Source organism: Coturnix japonica, unplaced genomic scaffold (assembly GCF_054131305.1).
Source record: "Coturnix japonica strain WE unplaced genomic scaffold, WE-NBRP24 Scf097, whole genome shotgun sequence".
Lineage (NCBI taxonomy): Eukaryota > Metazoa > Chordata > Aves > Galliformes > Phasianidae > Coturnix > Coturnix japonica.
In genome coordinates this window covers 196,602-215,393 of record NW_028189000.1, presented here as the reverse complement: position 1 = coordinate 215,393, position 18,792 = coordinate 196,602, and the positions used below count along the sequence as shown (strand labels likewise).

Genomic DNA, 18,792 nt, shown 5'->3' with positions numbered 1-18,792 from the left:
ATGGGGGGATATAGGGGGTGTATGGGGGATATAGGGGGTGTATGGGGGGATATAGGGGGTGTATGGGGGGATATAGGGGATGTATGGGGGGATATAGGGGGTGTATGGGGGGATATAGGGGGTGTATGGGGGGATATAGGGGGTGTATGGGGGGATATAGGGGATGTATGGGGGGATATAGGGGGTGTATGGGGGGATATAGGGGGTGTATGGGGGGATATAGGGGATATAAGGGGGATATAGGGGAGATAGGGGGGGATATGGGATGTATGGGGGGATATGGGGCCATCCCCATCTGCACCCTAAAGAACTTCCCCAACGCCATCGAGCACACCCTGCAGGTAATGGGGGGATATAGGGGATATAGGGTGTTTAGGGGGGATATGGGGGGATATAGGGGGGATATGGGGGGATATAGGGGGCTTTGGGGGGGTTTTAGGGGGTTTAGGGGGGGATATGGGGAGTATGGATGGGATATGGGGTGTATAGGGGGGGATATAAGGGGGATATGGGGGTTTAGGGGGGGGATTTGGGGGGTTTAGAGGGGGATATGGGGGGTATAGGGGGGTTATGGGGTGAATAGGGGGGGATATGGGGCCATCCCCATCTGCACCCTAAAGAACACACCCTGCAGGTAATGGGGGGATATATGGGGGATTATGGGGGGTCCTAGGGGGGATATAGGGGGGTTTAATAGGGTTTTAGGGGGGGTATGGGGGGTTTAGGGGGGGATATGGGGGGATTATTGGGGTTATGGGGGGGATATGGGGGCTTAAGGGGGGGATATGGGGGGTTTAGGGGGGGATTTGGGGGGTTATGGGGTGTTTAGGGGGGATATAGGGGGGTTTAGGGGAGGATATGGGGGGATATGGGATGTATGGAGGGGATATGGGGGGATATGGGGTGTATGGAGGGGATATGGGGGGATATGGGGTGTATGGAGGGGTTATGGGGGGGATATGGGGGGATATAGGGCGGTTTAAGAGGGTTTTATGGGGGGTATGGGGGGGTTTAGGGGGGGATTTTGGGGGTTATGGGGTGTTTAGGGGAGATATGGGGGGTTTTAGGGGGTATGGGGGGGGATATGGGCTGTATGGAGGGGTTATAAGGGGGATATGGGGGTTATGGGGGGGGATATGGGGGATTTTGGGGGGGGTATGGGGAGATATGGGGGGTTTTGGAAGGGATTTGGGGTATATGGAAGGGATATGTGGGGTTTTAGGGGGTGATATGGGGGTTACGGGTGGAGATGGGGGATATGGGGGGTTTAGGGGGGGGGTATGGGGGGGTTATGGGGTTATGTGGGGAGATATGGGGGGATATGGGGATATAGGAGGGGATATGGGGGTTTGGGGGGAGCTATGGGGGGCTATGGGGTTATAGGGGGGGATATGGAAGGATATGGGGGAATTGGGGGGAGCTATGGGGGGCTATGGGGATATAGGGGGGGATATGGAAGGATATGGGGGTTTGGGGGGGAGCTATGGGGGGATATGGGGATATGGGGGGGATATAGAAGGATATGGGGGTTTGGGGGGAGCTATGGGGATATAGGGGGGGATATGGAAGGATATGGGGGTTATGTGGGGAGATATGGGGGGCTATGGGGATATAGGGGGGGATATGGAAGGATATGGGGGTTTGGGGGGGAGCTATGGGGGACTATGGGGATATAGGGGGGTATATAGAAGGATATGGGGGTTTCGGGGGAGCTGTGGGGGGCTATGGGGATATAGGGGGGAATATGGAAGGATATGGGGGGGTTGTGGGGAGCTATGGGGGGCTATGGGGATATAGGGGGGGATATAGAAGGATATGGGGGTTTGGGGGGAGCTATGGGGGGCTATGGGGATATAGGGGGGTATATAGAAGGATATGGGGGTTTGGGGGGAGCTATGGGGGGCTATGGGGATATAGGGGGGGATATGGAAGGATATGGGGGGGTTGTGGGGGGCTATGGGGATATAGGGGGGGATATGGAAGGATATAGGGGTTTTGGGGGGAGCTATGGGGGGCTATGGGGATATAGGGGGGGATATGGAAGAATATAGGGGTTTTGGGGGGAGCTATGGGGGGCTATGGGGATATAGGGGGGGATATGGAAGGATATGGGGGTTATGTGGGGAGCTATGGGGGGCTATGGGGATATAGGGGGGCATATGGGGATATAGGGGGGGATATGGGGATATAGGGGGGGATATAGAAGGATATGGGGGGCTATGGGGATATAGGGGGGGATATAGAAGGATATGGGGGGCTATGGGGATATAGGGGGGGATATAGAAGGATATGGGGGGCTATGGGGATATAGGGGGGGATATGGGGGGCTATGGTGTTGCTATGGGTTGTATGGAGGGGCTTTGTGGTGTTTTTGGGGTCTCAGTGTTATCTCTTCCCCCCCCCCCCAACCCCAATTCTTGTTGCCCCCCCCCCATTTTGCAGTGGGCTCGGGATGAGTTCGAGGGGCTCTTCAAGCAGCCGGCGGAGAACGTCAACCAGTACCTGGCGTACGGATATGGGGGGATATGGGGGGATATGGGGGGCTATGGGGTTATAGGGGGGGATATAGGGGGATATGGGGAGGATATGGGGTTATAGGGGGGGGATATGGGGGGCTATGGGGGGATATGGGGGGATAGGGGGGTCTATGGGGGGATATGGGGGGGATATGGGGTTATAGGGGGATATGGGGGGATAGGGGGGTCTATGGGGGGATATGGGGGGGATATGGGGTTATAGGGGGATATGGGGGGATAGGGGGGTCTATGGGGGGATATGGGGGGCTATTGGGGGATAGGGGGGTCTGTGGGGGGATAGGGGGGGATATGGGGTTATACGGGGGGGATATGGGGTTATAGGGGGGGATATGGGGGGGGAATATGGGGTTATATGGGGGGACATGGGGGGGATATGGGGTTATATGGGGCGGATATGGGGTTATATGGGAGGATATGGGGTTATATGGGAGGATATGGGGGTATATGGGGGAATATGGGGGGGATATGGGGTTATAGGGGGGGATATGGGGTTATAGGGGGGGGATATGGGGTTATAGGGGGGGATATGGGGGGATATGGGGCTATAGGGGGGGGATATGGGGTTATAGGGGGGGATATGAGTTTATAGGGGGGGGATATGGGGTTATATGGGAGGATATGGAGTTATAGGGGGGGATATGGGGTTATAGGTCGGGGGTTGGGGGGTTATAGAGGGGGATATGGGGTTATATGGGGAGATATGGGATTATATGGCGGGATATGGGGGGGATATGGGGGTCTATGGGGGAATAGAGGGGTCTGTGGGGGGGATATGGGGGGATATGGGGTTATAGGGGGGGATATGGGGGGATATGGGGCTATGGGGGGGGATATGGGGTTATAGGTGGGGGATATGGGGTTATAGGGGGGGATATGGGGGGGATATGGGGGTCTAGGGGGAGATATGGGGAAATATGGGGAGGATATGGGGTTATAGGGGGGGATATGGGGTTATAGGGGGGGGATATGGGGGGATATGGGGAGATATGGGGAGATATGGGAGGATATGGGGGAATATGGGGGGGATATGGGGTTATAGGGGGGGATATGGGGTTATAGGGGGGGGATATGGGGGGCTATGGGGGGATATGGGGGGGATATGGGGTTATAGGGGGATATAGGGGGGATATGGGGGTCTATGGGGGGATATGGGGGTATATGGGGGGATATGGGGTATCTATGGGGGGATATGGGGGTCTATGGGGGAATAGGGGGGTCTATGGGGGGCTATGGGGGGATAGGGGGGTATGTGGGGGGATAGGGGGGGATATGGGGTTATACGGGGGGGATATGGGGTTATAGGGGGTTATAGGGGGGGGATATGGGGTTATAGGGGGTTATAGGGGGGGGATATGGGGTTATATGGGGGGATATGGGGGATATGGGGTTATGGGGGGGGATATGGGGGGCTATGGGGGGATATGGGGGGGATATGGGGTTATAGGGGGGATATGGGGGTCTATGGGGGGATATGGGGGTCTGTGGGGGGATATGGGGTATCTATGGGGGGATATGGGGGTCTATGGGGGAATAGGGGGGTCTATGGGGGGGATATGGGGGGATATGGGGTTATTGGGGGGATATGGGGGGATATGGGGCTATAGGGGGGGGATATGGGGTTATAGGGGGGGATATGGGGTTATATGGGAGGATATGGGGTTATAGAGGGGGATATGGGGTTATATGGGGAGATATGGGATTATATGGCGGGATATGGGGGGGATATGGGGGTCTAGGGGGGGATAGGGGGGGATATCCCCTATTAACCCCCCCATTAACCCCCCTTATAGCTCCATACTCCCTATTAACCCCCACACAGCCCCCTATTACCCCTATTACCCCCTATATATCCCCTCATTACCCCTATTACCCCCTATATACCCTCTAATTACCCCTATTACCCCCCATATACCCTCTAATTACCCCTATTACCCCCCATATACCCTCTAATTACCCCTATTACCCCCCATATACCCCTAATAACCCCATTAAATCCTCTTATATACTCCACCCCATAGTGACCCCCGCTTTGTGGAGCGAGCCCTGCGCCTGCCCGGCACGCAGCCCTTGGAGGTGCTGGAAGCCCTACAGAGGGCGCTGCACCCCATAGGCCCCATATACCCCCCATAAACCACCCCATAGCCCCCATTAACCCCCATATACCCCCCATAAACCACCCCACAGCCCCCATTAACCCCCATAAACCACCCCATAGCCCCCATTAACCCTCATAAACCACCCCATAGCCCCCATAAACCACCCCATAGCCCCCATTAGCCCCCATAAACCACCCCATAGCCCCCATTAACCCCCATATACCCCCCATAAACCACCCCATAGCCCCCATTAACCCCCATAAACCACCCCATAGCCCCCATTAACCCTCATAAACCACCCCATAGCCCCCATAAACCACCCCATAGCCCCCATTAGCCCCCATAAACCACCCCATAGCCCCCATTAACCCCCATATACCCCCCCATAAACCACCCCATAGCCCCCATAAACCACCCCATAGCCCCCATTAACCTTCATAAACCACCCCATAGCCCCCATTAACCCCCATTAACCACCCCATAGCCCCCATATACCCCCATAAACCAACCCATAGCCCCCATTAACCCCCATAAACCACCCCATAGCCCCCATAAACCACCCCATAGGCCCCATTAACCCCCATATACCCCCATAAACCACCCCATAGCCCCCATTAACCCCCATTAGCCCCCATTAACCCCCATATACCCCCCATAAACCACCCCATAGCCCCCATTAACCCCCATAAACCACCCCATAGCCCCCATAAACCACCCCATAGCCCTCATTAACCACCCCATAGCCCCCATAAACCACCCCATAGCCCTCATTAACCACCCCATAGCCCCCATAAACCACCCCATAGCCCCCATAAACCACCCCATAGCCCCCATATACCCCCCATAAACCACCCCATAGCCCCCCCATTAACCCCCTATTTCCACCCCATAGTGACCCCCGCTTTGTGGAGCGAGCCCTGCGCCTGCCCGGCACGCAGCCCTTGGAGGTGCTGGAAGCCCTACAGAGGGCGCTGCACCCCATAGGCCCCATATACCCCCATAAACCACCCCATAGCCCCCATTAACCACCCCATAGCCCCCATTAACCCCCATTAGCCCCCATTAACCACCCCATAGCCCCCATAAACCACCCCATAGCCCCCCATTAACCCCCATAAACCACCCATAAACCACCCCATAGCCCCCATATACCCCCATTAACCACCGCATAGCCCCCATATACCCCCATAAACCACCCCATAGCCCCCATTAACCACCCCATAGCCCCCATTAACCCCCATATACCCCCATAAACCACCCCATAGCCCCCATTAACCCCCATATACCCCCATAAACCACCCCATAGCCCCCATTAACCACCCCATAGCCCCCATAAACCACCCCATAGCCCCCATAAACCACCCCATAGCCCCCATTAACCCCCATTAACCACCCCGTAGCCCCCATTAACCACCCCATAGCCCCCATTAACCCCCATATACCCCCCATATACCCCCCATAAACCACCCCATAGCCCCCATTAACCACCCCATAGCCCTCATTAACCACCCCATAGCCCCCATAAACCACCCCATAGCCCCCATATACCCCTCATAAACCACCCCATAGCCCCCATTAACCACCTCCGTAGCCCCCATTAACCCCCCATATACCCCCCATAAACCACCCCATAGCCCCCATTAACCCCCATAAACCACCCCATAGCCCCCATAAACCACCCCATAGCCCCCATTAACCCCCACATACCCCCATAAACCACCCCATAGCCCCCATTAACCCCCATATACCCCCCATAAACCACCCCATAGCCCCCATTAACCCCCATATACCCCCCATAAACCACCCCATAGCCCCCATTAACCCCCATAAACCACCCCATAGCCCCCATTAACCACCCCATAGCCCCCATTAACCACCCCATAGCCCCCATAAACCACCCCATAGCCCCCATATACCCCCATATACCCCCCATAAACCACCCCATAGCCCCCATTAACCCCCATATACCCCCCCATAGCCCCCATTGACCCCATATCCTTCCCACCCCATAGTGACCCCCGCTTTGTGGAGCGAGCCCTGCGCCTGCCCGGCACGCAGCCCTTGGAGGTGCTGGAAGCCCTACAGAGGGCGCTGAGCACCGAGCGGCCCCATAACTGGGCTGATTGTGTGGGGTGGGCCTGTCGTCATTGGCACCGTCAGTACTGCAACAACATCCGGCAGCTGCTGCACAACTTCCCACCGGGACAGGTGGGGGTCTATGGGGGGAATGGGGGTATTGGGGTCTATGGGGGTTATGGGGTCAATGGGGGTAATGGGGGCAGTGGGGGTAGTGGGGGTTATAGGGTCAATGGGGGTAATGGGGACATTGGGGTTAATGGGGACATTGGGGTCAATGGGGTCAATGGGGGCAATGGGGGTATAGGGTCAATAGGGTCAATGGGGTCAATGGGGGCAATGGGGGTTATAGGGTTAATGGGGGGAATGGGGGTTATAGGGTCAATGGGGTCTATGGGGACGTTGGGGTCAATAGGGTTTATAGTGTCAATGGGGTCAATGGGGTCAATGAGGGTGTTGGAGTCAGTGGGGACATTGGGGTCAATGGGGGCTATGGGGTCAATGGGGTTTATAGGGTCAATGGGGTCAATGGAGTCAATGGGGTTAATGGGGGTAATGGGGGTTATACGGTCAGTGGGGTCAATGGGGGGAATGGGGTCAATGGGGGCAGTGGGGGTAGTGGGGCTTATAGGGTCAATGGGGATCAGTGGGGTCTATGGGGGTAATGGGAGTATTGGGGACATTGGGGTCAATGGGGGTAATGGGGTCAATGGGGGTAATGGGGGCAGTGGGGGTAGTGGGGCTTATAGGGTCAATGGGGATCAGTGGGGTCTATGGGGGTAATGGGAGTATTGGGGACATTGGGGTCAATGGGGGTAATGGGGTCAATGGGGGTAATGGGGGCAGTGGGGGTAGTGGGGGTTATAGGGTCAATGGGGGTAATGGAGACATTGGGGTCAATGGGGACATTGGGGTTAATGGGGGCTATGGGGGTATTGGGGTCAATGGGGGTTAGTGGGGGTATAGGGTCAGTGGGGTCAATGGGGGTATTGGGGTCAATGGGGGTAATGGGGTCAATGGGGGTATTGGGGTCAATGGGGGTAATGGGGTCTATGGGGGTAATGGGGGTATTGGGGTCTATGGGGGTAATGGGGGTATTGGGGTCTATGGGGGTTATGGGGTCAGTGGGGTCTATGGGGTAATGGGGTCTATGGGGTCTATGGGGGTAATGGGGGTATTGGGGTCTATGGGGGTTATAGGGTCAGTGGGGTCTATGGGGTCAATGGGGGTAATGGGGGTGATGGGGGTATTGGGGTCAATGGGGTCTATGGGGCAGTGGGGGTTATAGGGTCAATGGGGGTAATGGGGGTATTGGGGTCAATGGGGGTATTGGGGTCTGTGGGGTCTATGGGGCAGTGGGGGTTATAGGGTCAGTGGGGGTAATGGGGGTATTGGGGGTAGTGGGGTCAATGGGGACATTGGGGTCAATGTGGACGTTTGGGTCAATGGGGTCAATGGGGACATTGGGGTCAATGGGGTCAATGGGGGTAATGGGGATTATAGGGTCAATGGGGGAAATGGGGGTGATGGGGGTATTGGGGGTTATAGGGTCAATGGGGTCAATGGGGACATTGGGGTCAATGGGGACATTGAGGTCAATGGGGTCAATGGGGGTTATAGGGTCAGTGGGATCTATGGGGGCGTTGGGGTCAATGGGGGTTATAGGGTCAATGGGGGGAATGGGGGTTATAGGGTCAGTGGGGTCTATGGGGTCAATGGGGACATTGGGGTCAATGGGGTCAATGGGAGTAATGGGGCATTGGGGTCAATAGGGTCAATGGAGACATTGGGGTCAATGGGGGTTATAGGGTCAATGGGGTAATGGGGACATTGGGGGCAATGGGGATGTTGGGGTCAATGGGGTTTATAGGGTCAATGGGGTCAATGGGGGCAATGGGGACATTGGAGTCAATGGGGTCAATGGAGGTTATTGGTACAATGGGGACAATGGGGATGTTGAGGTCAGTGGGGTCAATGGGGACATTAGGGCCAATGGGGGTATTAGGGTCAATGGGGGGAATGGGGGGTATAGGGTTAGTGGGGTCAGTGGGGACATTGAGGTCAATGGGGTCAATGGGGACACTGGGGTCAATGGGGACATTGGGATCAATGGGTGTTATAGGGTCAATGGGATCAATGGGGGTTATAGGGTCAATGGGATCAATGGGGGTTATAGGATCAATGGGGGTTATAGGGTCAATGAGGGTTATAGGGTCAGTGAGGGTTATAGGGTCAATGGGGGTATTGGGGTCAATGGGGATGTTGGGTGTTATGGGACCCCTGTGACCTTTGACCCCGTGACCTCTGACCCCGCAGAAGACGAACTCGGGGACGCTGTTCTGGTCGGGGCCGAAGCGCTGCCCACATCCGCTGACCTTTGACCCCGACAACGTGAGTTGACCCCATAGAACCCAATATGACCTCATAGAACCCATATAACCCCATATAACCCCATATAACCCCATATAACCCCATATAACCCCATATAACCCCATATAACCCCATATAACCCCATATCCCCCCATATAACCCCATATAACCCCATATAACCCCATATAACCCCATATATCCCCTATATAACCCCATATAACCCCATATAACCCCATATAACCCCATATAACCCCATATAACCCCATATCCCCCCATATAACCCCATATAACCCCATATAACCCCATATAACCCCATATAACCCCATATAACCCCATATAACCCCATATAACCCCATATCCCCCCATATAACCCCATATAACCCCATATAACCCCATATAACCCCATATATCCCCTATATAACCCCATATAACCCCATATAACCCCATATAACCCCATATAACCCCATATAACCCCATATCCCCCCATATAACCCCATATAACCCCATATAACCCCATATAACCCCATATAACCCCATATCCCCCCATATAACCCCATATAACCCCATATAACCCCATATAACCCCATATAACCCCATATAATCCCATATAGCCCTATATAACCCCATATCCACCCCGTATCCCCCCCTATAACCCCATATCCCCCCATATCCCCCCATATAACCCCATATCTCCCCCTATAACCCCATATCCCCCCATATAACCCCATATAACCCCATATCCCCCCCTATAACCCCCTATAACCCCATATCCCCCCCTATAACCCCCTATAACCCCATATCCCCCCCTATAACCCCATATCTCCCCCTATAACCCCATATCCCCCCCTATAACCTTATATCCCCCCTATAACCCCCTATAACCCCATATCCCCCCATATAACCCCCATATAACCCCACATCCACCCCATATCCCCCCCTATAACCCCATATCCCCCCCTATAACCCCATATCCCCCCCTATAACCCCATATCCCCCCATATAACCCCATATAACCCCACATCCACCCCATATCCCCCCCTATAACCCCATATCCCCCGCATATAACCCTATATCCCGCCCTATAACCCCCTGTAACCCCCATATCCCCCCATATAACCCCATATCCCCCCCTATAACCCCATATCTCCCCCCTATAACCCCCTATAACCCCATATCTCCCCCCTATAACCCCCTATAACCCCATATCCCCCCATATCCCCCCCATATCCCCCCCCATAACCCCATATAACCCCATATCCCCCCCATGTCTCCCCCTATAACCCCATATCACCCCCATATCCCCCCCATATTCCCCCATATAACCCCATATCCCCCCCTATAACCCCCTATAACCCCATCTCCCCCCCTATAACCCCCTATAACCCCATCTCCCCCCCATAACCCCCTATAACCCCATATCCCCCCCTATAACCCCCTATAACCCCATATCCCCCCTATAACCTTATATCCCCCCATATCCCCCCTTATAATTCCATATCCCCCCATATAACCCCATGTCTCCCCCTATAACCCCATATCCCCCCCTATAACCTTATATCCCCCCTATAACCCCATATAACCCCATATGCCCCCCATATAACCCCCTATAACCCCATATCCCCCCCTATAACCCCCTATAACCCCATATCCCCCCTATAACCCCATATCCCCCCCCTATAACCCCATATAACCCCATATCCCCCCCTATAACCCCATATCCCCCCCATGTCTCCCCATATAACCCCATGTCCCCCCCATGTCCCCCATATAACCCCATATCCCCCCTATAACCTCATATCCCCCCTATAACCCCATATCTCCCCCCTATAACCCCATATCTCCCCCCTATAACCCCATCTCCCCCCTATAACCCCATATCCCCCCCTATAACCCCCTATAACCCCATCTCCCCCCCTATAACCCCATATCCCCCCATATCCCCCCCTATAACCCCATATCCCCCCTATAACCCCCTATAACCCCATATCCCCCCCTATAACCCCATATGCCCCCCCTATAACCCCATATCCCCCCCCTATAACCCCCTATAACCCCATATCCCCCCCTATAACCCCCTATAACCCCATATCCCCCCCGTCTCCCCCTATAACCCCATATCCCCCCCATATGCCCCCCATATAACCCCATATATCCCCCCATATCCCCACATATCCCCCCTATAACCCCATATCCCCCCATATTTCCCCCATACCCCCCCTATAACCCCATATCCCCCCCATATCCCCCCATATCCCCCCATATCTCCCCATATCCCCCCCCATATAACCCCATATCCCTTCCCATATAACCCCATATCCCCTCATATAACACCATATCCACTCCATATACCCCCATATAACCCCATATCCCCCCATATCCCCCCATATCCCCCCTATAACCCCATATCCCCCCCATATAACCCCATATCCCCCCCTATAACCCCATATCTCCCCCCCTATAATTGCAGCCCCTCCACCTGGATTACATCATGGCGGCCGCCAACCTGTTTGCTCAGACTTATGGGATCGAGGGCTCTCGGGATCGGGGCTCGGTGGTGGAGCTGCTCCGGCACGTCCGCGTCCCCCCATTCGCCCCCAAAGCCGGAGTCAGGATCCACGTGTCGGACCAGGAGCTGCAGAGCGCGGCTGCAACCCTGGGTGGGTGTTATGGGGTCAGCTATGGGGTTATAGGGGGGATATGGGGTTATAGGGGGGGATATGGGGTTATATGGGGTTATTTGGGGGGGATATGGGGTTATAGGGGGGGATATGGGGTTATATGGGGGGATATGGGGTTATATGGGGAGATATCAGGGAGATATGGGGGGATATGGGGTTATATGGGGTTATAGAGGGGAGATATGGGGGGATATGGGGTTATATGGGGGGATATGGGGGGATATGGGGTTATATGGGGGAGATATGGGGGGGATATGGGGTTATATGTGGGGATATGGGGTCATTAATGGGGTTTTATGGGAGGATATGGGGGAGATATGGGGGGATATGGGGCTATAGGGGGAGATATGGGGTTGTAGGGGGTTATATGGGGTTATATGGGGGAGTCAGGATCCACGTGTCGGACCAGGAGCTGCAGAGCGCGGCTGCAACCCTGGGTGGGTGGGATATAGGGTCATTAATGGGGTTATATGGGGTTATATGGGGGGATATGGGGTCATTAATGGGGTTATATGGGGGGATATGGGGTTATATGGGGGGATATGGGGTTATAGGGGGGGATATGGGGGAGATATGGGGTTATATGGGGGGATATGGGGTCATATGGGGGGATATGGGGTTATATGGGGGGATATGAGTTATATGGGGGAGATATGGGGTTATAGGGGGGATATGGGGTCATATGGGGGGATATGGGGTCATTAATGGGGTTATATGGGGGGATATGGGGTTATAGGGGGGGTTATGGGGTTATATGGGGGGATATGGGGTTATAGGGGGGGTTATGGGGTTATATGGGGTGTATATGGGGTTATAGAGGGGATATGGGGGAGATATGGGGTTATATGGGGGAGTCAGGATCCACGTGTCGGACCAGGAGCTGCAGAGCGCGGCTGCAACCCTGGGTGGGTGTTATGGGGTCAGCTATGGGGTTATAGGGGGTTATATGGGGGAGATATGGGGTTATATGGGGGGATATGGGGTTATATGGGGGCATATGGGGTTATAGGGGGTTACAGAGGGGAGATATGGGGGGATATGGGGTCGTTAATGGGGTTATATGGGGGGATATGGGGTTATATGGGGGAGATATGGGGGGGATATGGGGTTATATGTGGGGATATGGGGTCATTAATGGGGTTTTATGGGAGGATATGGGGGAGATATGGGGGGATATGGGGTCATACAGGGTGTATATGGGGTTATAGGGGGGATATTGGGTCATTAATGGGGTTATATGGGGGATATGGGGGAGTCAGGATCCACGTGTCGGACCAGGAGCTGCAGAGCGAGGCTGCAACCCTGGGTGGGTGGGATATAGGGGGGATATGGGGTTATATGGGGTTATAGGGGGGATATGGGGTTATAGAGGGGAGATATGGGGGGATGTGGGGTTATATGGGGGGATATGGGGTTATATGGGGGTTATAGAGGGGAGATATGGGGGGATATGGGGTCATTAATGGGGTTATATGGGGGATATGGGGTTATATGGGGGGATATGGGGTCATAGGGGGGGATATGGGGTTATATGGGGTTATATGGGGTCATATGGGGGGATATGGGGTTATATGGGGGGATATGAGTTATATGGGGGAGATATGGGGTTATAGGGGGGATATGGGGTTATATGGGGGGATATGGGGTTATATGGGGTTATATGGGGGGGATATGGGGTTATATGGGGGGATATGGGGTTATATGGGGTTATATGGGGGATATGGGGTTATATGGGGGGATATGGGGTTATAGGGGGTTATAGAGGGGAGATATGGGGGGATATGGGGTTATATGGGGGGGATATGGGGTTATATGGGGTCATATAGGGGGGATATGGGGTTATATGGGGGATATGGGGTTATAGGGGGTTATAGAGGGGAGATATGGGGGGATATGGGGTTATATGGGGGGATATGGGGTCATTAATGGGGTTATATGGGGGATATGGGGTTATATGGGGGGATATGGGGTCATTAATGGGGTTATATGGGGGATATGGGGTTATATGGGGGGATATGGGGTTATAGGGGGTTATAGAGGGGAGATATGGGGGGATATGGGGTTATATGGGGGGGATATGGGGTTATATGGGGTCATATAGGGGGGATATGGGGTTATATGGGGGGATATGGGGTTATAGGGGGTTATAGAGGGGAGATATGGGGGGATATGGGGTTATATGGAGGGATATGGGGTTATATGGGGGGATATGGGGGAGATATGGGGTTATATGGGGGGATATGGGGTTATAGGGGAAGATATGGGGTTATATGGGGGAATATGGGGGGGATATGGGGTTATATGGGGGGATATGGGGTTATAGGGGAAGATATGGGGTTATATGGGGGAATATGGGGGGGATATGGGGTTATATGGGGGGATATGGGGTTATAGGGGAAGATATGGGGTTATATGGGGGAATATGGGGGGGATATGGGGTTATATGGAGGGATATGGGGTTGTAGGGGGGGATATGGGGGAGTCAGGATCCACGTGTCGGACCAGGAGCTGCAGAGCGCGGCTGCAACCCTGGGTGGGTGGGATATAGGGGGTATATGGGGTTATATGGGGGGGATATGGGGAGATACAGGGTCATATGGGGGGATGTGGGGTTATATGGGGTTATAGGGGGGATATGGGGTCATTAATGGGGTTATATGGGGGATATGGGGTGATATGGGGTCATTAATGGGGTTATATGGGGGATATGGGGTGATATGGGGTCATTAATGGGGTTATATGGGGGATATGGGGTGATATGAGGTCATTAATTGGGTTATAGGGGGTTATAGAGGGGAGATATGGGGTGATATGGGGTTTATATGGGGTGATATGGGGTTTATATGGGGTCAGCTATGGGGTTATATGGGGGCATATGGGGTTATAGGGGGTTATAGAGGGGAGATATGGGGGTATATGGGGTTATATGGGGGGATATGGGGTTGATATGGGGGGATATGGGGTTATATGGAGGGATATGGGGTTATAGGGGGGGATATGGGATTATAGGGGGAGATATGGGGTTATATGGGGTTATATGGGGAGGATATAGGGTCAGTAATGGGGTTATATGGGGGGATATGGGGTCAGTAATGGGGTTATATGGGGGGATATGGGGTTATATGGGGGGATATGGGGTTATATGGGGGGATATATGGGATTACAGGGGGAGATATGGGGTTATATGGGGTTATATGGGGTTATATGGGGTTATATGGGGTTATATGGGGTTATATGGGGTTATATGGGTTCTGCCCCATAGATGACGGGCGCCTGGAGGAGCTGAGGGCGGCGCTGCCCAACCCCGATGAGCTGCCGGGATTCCGCATGTTCCCCATTGAGTTCGAGAAGGTGCCGCCCCACAACCTGCCCCACAACCTGCCCCATAACCTGCCCCACAACCTGCCCCATAACCTGCCCCACAACCTGCCCCATAACCTGCCCCATTACCTGCCCCACAACCTGCCCCATAACCTGCCCCACAACCTGCCCCATAACCTGCCCCATAACCTGCCCCATTACCTGCCCCACAACCTGCCCCACAACCTGACCCATAACCTGCCCCATAACCTGCCCCACAACCTGCCCCACAACCTGCCCCATAACCTGCCCCATAACCTGCCCCACAACCTGCCCCATAACCTGCCCCATAACCCGCCCCATAACCTGCCCCACAACCTGCCCCATAACCTGCCCCATAACCTGCCCCATAACCTGCCCCACAACCTGCCCCATAACCTGCCCCATTACCTGCCCCACAACCTGCCCCATAACCTGCCCCACAACCTGCCCCATAACCTGCCCCATAACCTGCCCCATTACCTGCCCCACAACCTGCCCCACAACCTGACCCATAACCTGCCCCATAACCTGCCCCACAACCTGCCCCACAACCTGCCCCATAACCTGCCCCATAACCTGCCCCACAACCTGCCCCATAACCTGCCCCATAACCCGCCCCATAACCTGCCCCACAACCTGCCCCATAACCTGCCCCACAACCTGCCCCACAACCTGCCCCACAACCTGCCCCGTTACCTGCCCCACAACCTGCCCCACAACCTGCCCCATAACCTGCCCCATTACCTGCCCCACAACCTGCCCCATAACCTGCCCCACAACCTGCCCCATAACCTGCCCCATAACCTGCCCCATAACCTGCCCCACAACCTGCCCCATAACCTGCCCCATAATCTGCCCCATAACCTGCCCCATAACCTGCCCCATTACCTGCCCCATAACCTGCCCCATAACCTGCCCCATAACCTGCCCTACAACCTGCCCCATAACCTTCCCCATAAGTATCCTACCCATAATCCCTGCCCCATAACCCCTGCCCTATAACTGCTGCCCCATAAATCCCTGCCCCATAAGTACCCACCCCATAACCTGCCCCACTACCTGCCCCATAAGTCCCCGCCCCATAAGTCCCGTCCTTGTGCCCCATAGGACGACGACTCCAACTTCCACATGGATTTCATCGTTGCTGCCTCCAACCTGCGGGCAGAGAACTACGGGATCGCACCCGCCGACAGGCACAAGGTGGGACATATAGGGGATGTATGGGGTTATATGGGGTCCTATGGGGTTCTATGGGGTTGTATGGGGTTATATGGGGGGATATGGGGTTATATGGGGGTTATATGGGGTTATATAGGGTTATATGGGGTTGTATGGGGTCATATGGGGGGATATGAGGTTATATGGGGGTTATATGGGATTATATGGGGTCATATAGGGTTCTATAGGGTTCTATGGGGTTGTATGGGGGGATATGGGGTTATATGGGGGTTATATGGGGTTATATGGGGTCATAGATGGCGGGCAGAGAACTACGGGATCGCACCCACCAACAGGCACAAGGTGGGACCTATAGGTCATATAGGGGATGTATGGGGTTATATGGGGTCCTATAGGGTTCTATGGGGTTATATATAGGTATATATAGGGTTATATGGGGTTGTATGGGGGGATATGGGATTATATGGGGGTTATATGGGGTTATATGGGTTCCCAATGGGCTCTATGGGTTCCCAATGGGCTCTATGGTGTCTATGGGGTCTCAGTGAGCTCTGTGGGGTCCCAATGGATTCTATGGGGTCCCAATGGGTTCTATGGGGTCCCAATGGTCTCTATGGGGTCCCAGTGGTCTCTATGGGGTCCCAATGGGCTGTATGTGTTCTGCCCCACACCAGAGCAAGCTGATAGCAGGGAAGATCATCCCGGCCATCGCTCTATGGGGTCCCAATGGGCTCAATGAGTTCTATGGGGTCCCAATGGATTCTATGGGTTCCCAATGGGCTCTATGGGGTCCCAATGGGCTCTATGGGATCCCAGTGAGCTCTATGGGGTCCCAGTGGGTTCTATGGTGTCTATGGGGTCTCAGTGAGCTCTATGGGGTCCCAATGGATTCTGTGGGGTCCCAATGGGCTCTGTGGGTTCAGTAGTATCCCAATGGGCTCTATGGGGTCCCAATGGGTTCTATAGGTCCCAGTGGATTCTATGGGTTCCCTATGGGGTCTATGGGGTCTCAATGAGCTTTATGGGGTCCCAATGGATTCTGTGGGTTCCCAATGGGCTCTATGGGTTCAATGGGGTCCCAATGGGCTCTATGGTGTCTGTGGGGTCTCAGTGAGCTCTATGGGGTCCCAATGGATTCTATGGGGTCCCAATGGGTTCTATGGGGTCTATGGGGTCCCAGTAGGTCCCAGTGGTCTCTATGGGGTCCCAATGGGCTGTATGTGTTCTGCCCCACACCAGAGCAAGCTGATAGCAGGGAAGATCATCCCGGCCATCGCTCTATGGGGTCCCAATGGGTTCTATGGGGTCCATGGGGTTCCAATGGTTTCTATGGGCACTATGGGGTCCCAATGAGCTCTATGGGGTCCCAATGGGCTCTATGGGGTCCCAATGGGTTCTACAGGTCCCAGTGGATTCTGTGGGGTCCCAATGGGTTCTATGGGCACTATGGGGTCCCAGTGAGCTCTATGGGTTCCCAATGGGCTCTATGGGTTCCCAGTGGGCTCTATGGTGTCTATGGGGTCTCAGTGAGCTCTATGGGGTCCCAATGGATTCTATGGGTTCCCAATGGGCTCTATGGGTTCAGTGGGTTCCCAATGTGTTCTATGGGTTCCCAATGGGCTCTATGGGGTCCCAATGAGCTCTATGGTGTCTATGGGGTCTCAGTGAGCTCTATGGGGTCCCAATGTGTTCTATGGGTTCCCAATGGGCTCTATGGGTTCAGTGGGGTCCCAATGGGCTCTATGGGGTCCCAATGGGTTCTACAGGTCCCAGTGGATTCTATGGGGTCCCAATGGTCTCTATGGGGTCCCAATGGTCTCTATGGGTTCCCAATGGGCTGTATGTGTTCTGCCCCACACCAGAGCAAGCTGATAGCAGGGAAGATCATCCCGGCCATCGCTCTATGGGGTCCCAATGGGTTCTATGGGTTCCCAATGGATTCTATGGTCTCTATGGGGTCCCAATGGGTTCTATGGGTTCCCAATGGATTCTATGGTCTCTATGGGGTCCCAATGGGTTCTATGGGTTCCCAATGGATTCTATGGTCTCTATGGGGTCCCAATGGGTTCTATGGTCTCTATGGGGTCCCATTGGTCTCTATGGGGTCCCAATCGGCTGTATGAGTTCTGCCCCACACCAGAGCAAGCTGATAGCAGGGAAGATCATCCCGGCCATCGCTCTATGGGGTCCCAATGGGCTCAATGAGTTCTATGGGGTCCCAATGGATTCTATGGGTTCCCAATGGGCTCTATGGGTTCCCAATGGGCTCTATGGGATCCCAATGAGCTCTATGGGGTCCCAGTGGGTTCTATGGGCTCTATTGGGTCTCAGTGGGCTCAGTGGGGTCCCAATGGGTTCTGTGGGGTCCCAATGGGCTCTGTGGGTTCAGTAGCATCCCAATGGGCTCTATGGGGTCCCAATGGGCTCTATGGGGTCCCAATGGGTTCTACAGGTCCCAGTGGATTCTGTGGGATCCCAATGGGCTCTATGGGTTCAGAGGGGTCCCAATGGTCT

General features: G+C 54.4%; 1 protein-coding gene across 6 annotated transcripts in view; it reads left to right on the top strand.

Moving 5' to 3' along the window:
* Positions 1 to 18,792, top strand: part of UBA1 (ubiquitin like modifier activating enzyme 1) — a 73,355-nt gene that overhangs the window by 50,047 nt on the left and 4,516 nt on the right. For 4 of the 6 annotated variants that reach the window (XM_085534711.1, XM_085534712.1, XM_085534715.1 and 1 more), the window contains 6 exons: positions 2,443 to 2,507; positions 6,646 to 6,841; positions 9,026 to 9,100; positions 11,547 to 11,736; positions 15,020 to 15,108; positions 16,207 to 16,299. In XM_085534711.1, coding sequence (XP_085390837.1) covers positions 2,443 to 2,507; positions 6,646 to 6,841; positions 9,026 to 9,100; positions 11,547 to 11,736; positions 15,020 to 15,108; positions 16,207 to 16,299 — 708 coding nt within the window. Of the gene's footprint in view, positions 1 to 2,442; positions 2,508 to 4,555; positions 4,689 to 6,645; positions 6,842 to 9,025; positions 9,101 to 11,546; positions 11,737 to 15,019; positions 15,109 to 16,206; positions 16,300 to 16,952; positions 17,220 to 18,792 lie in introns of those variants that run through there. The other 2 variants (XM_085534714.1, XM_085534716.1) reach the window with 2 other exon arrangements.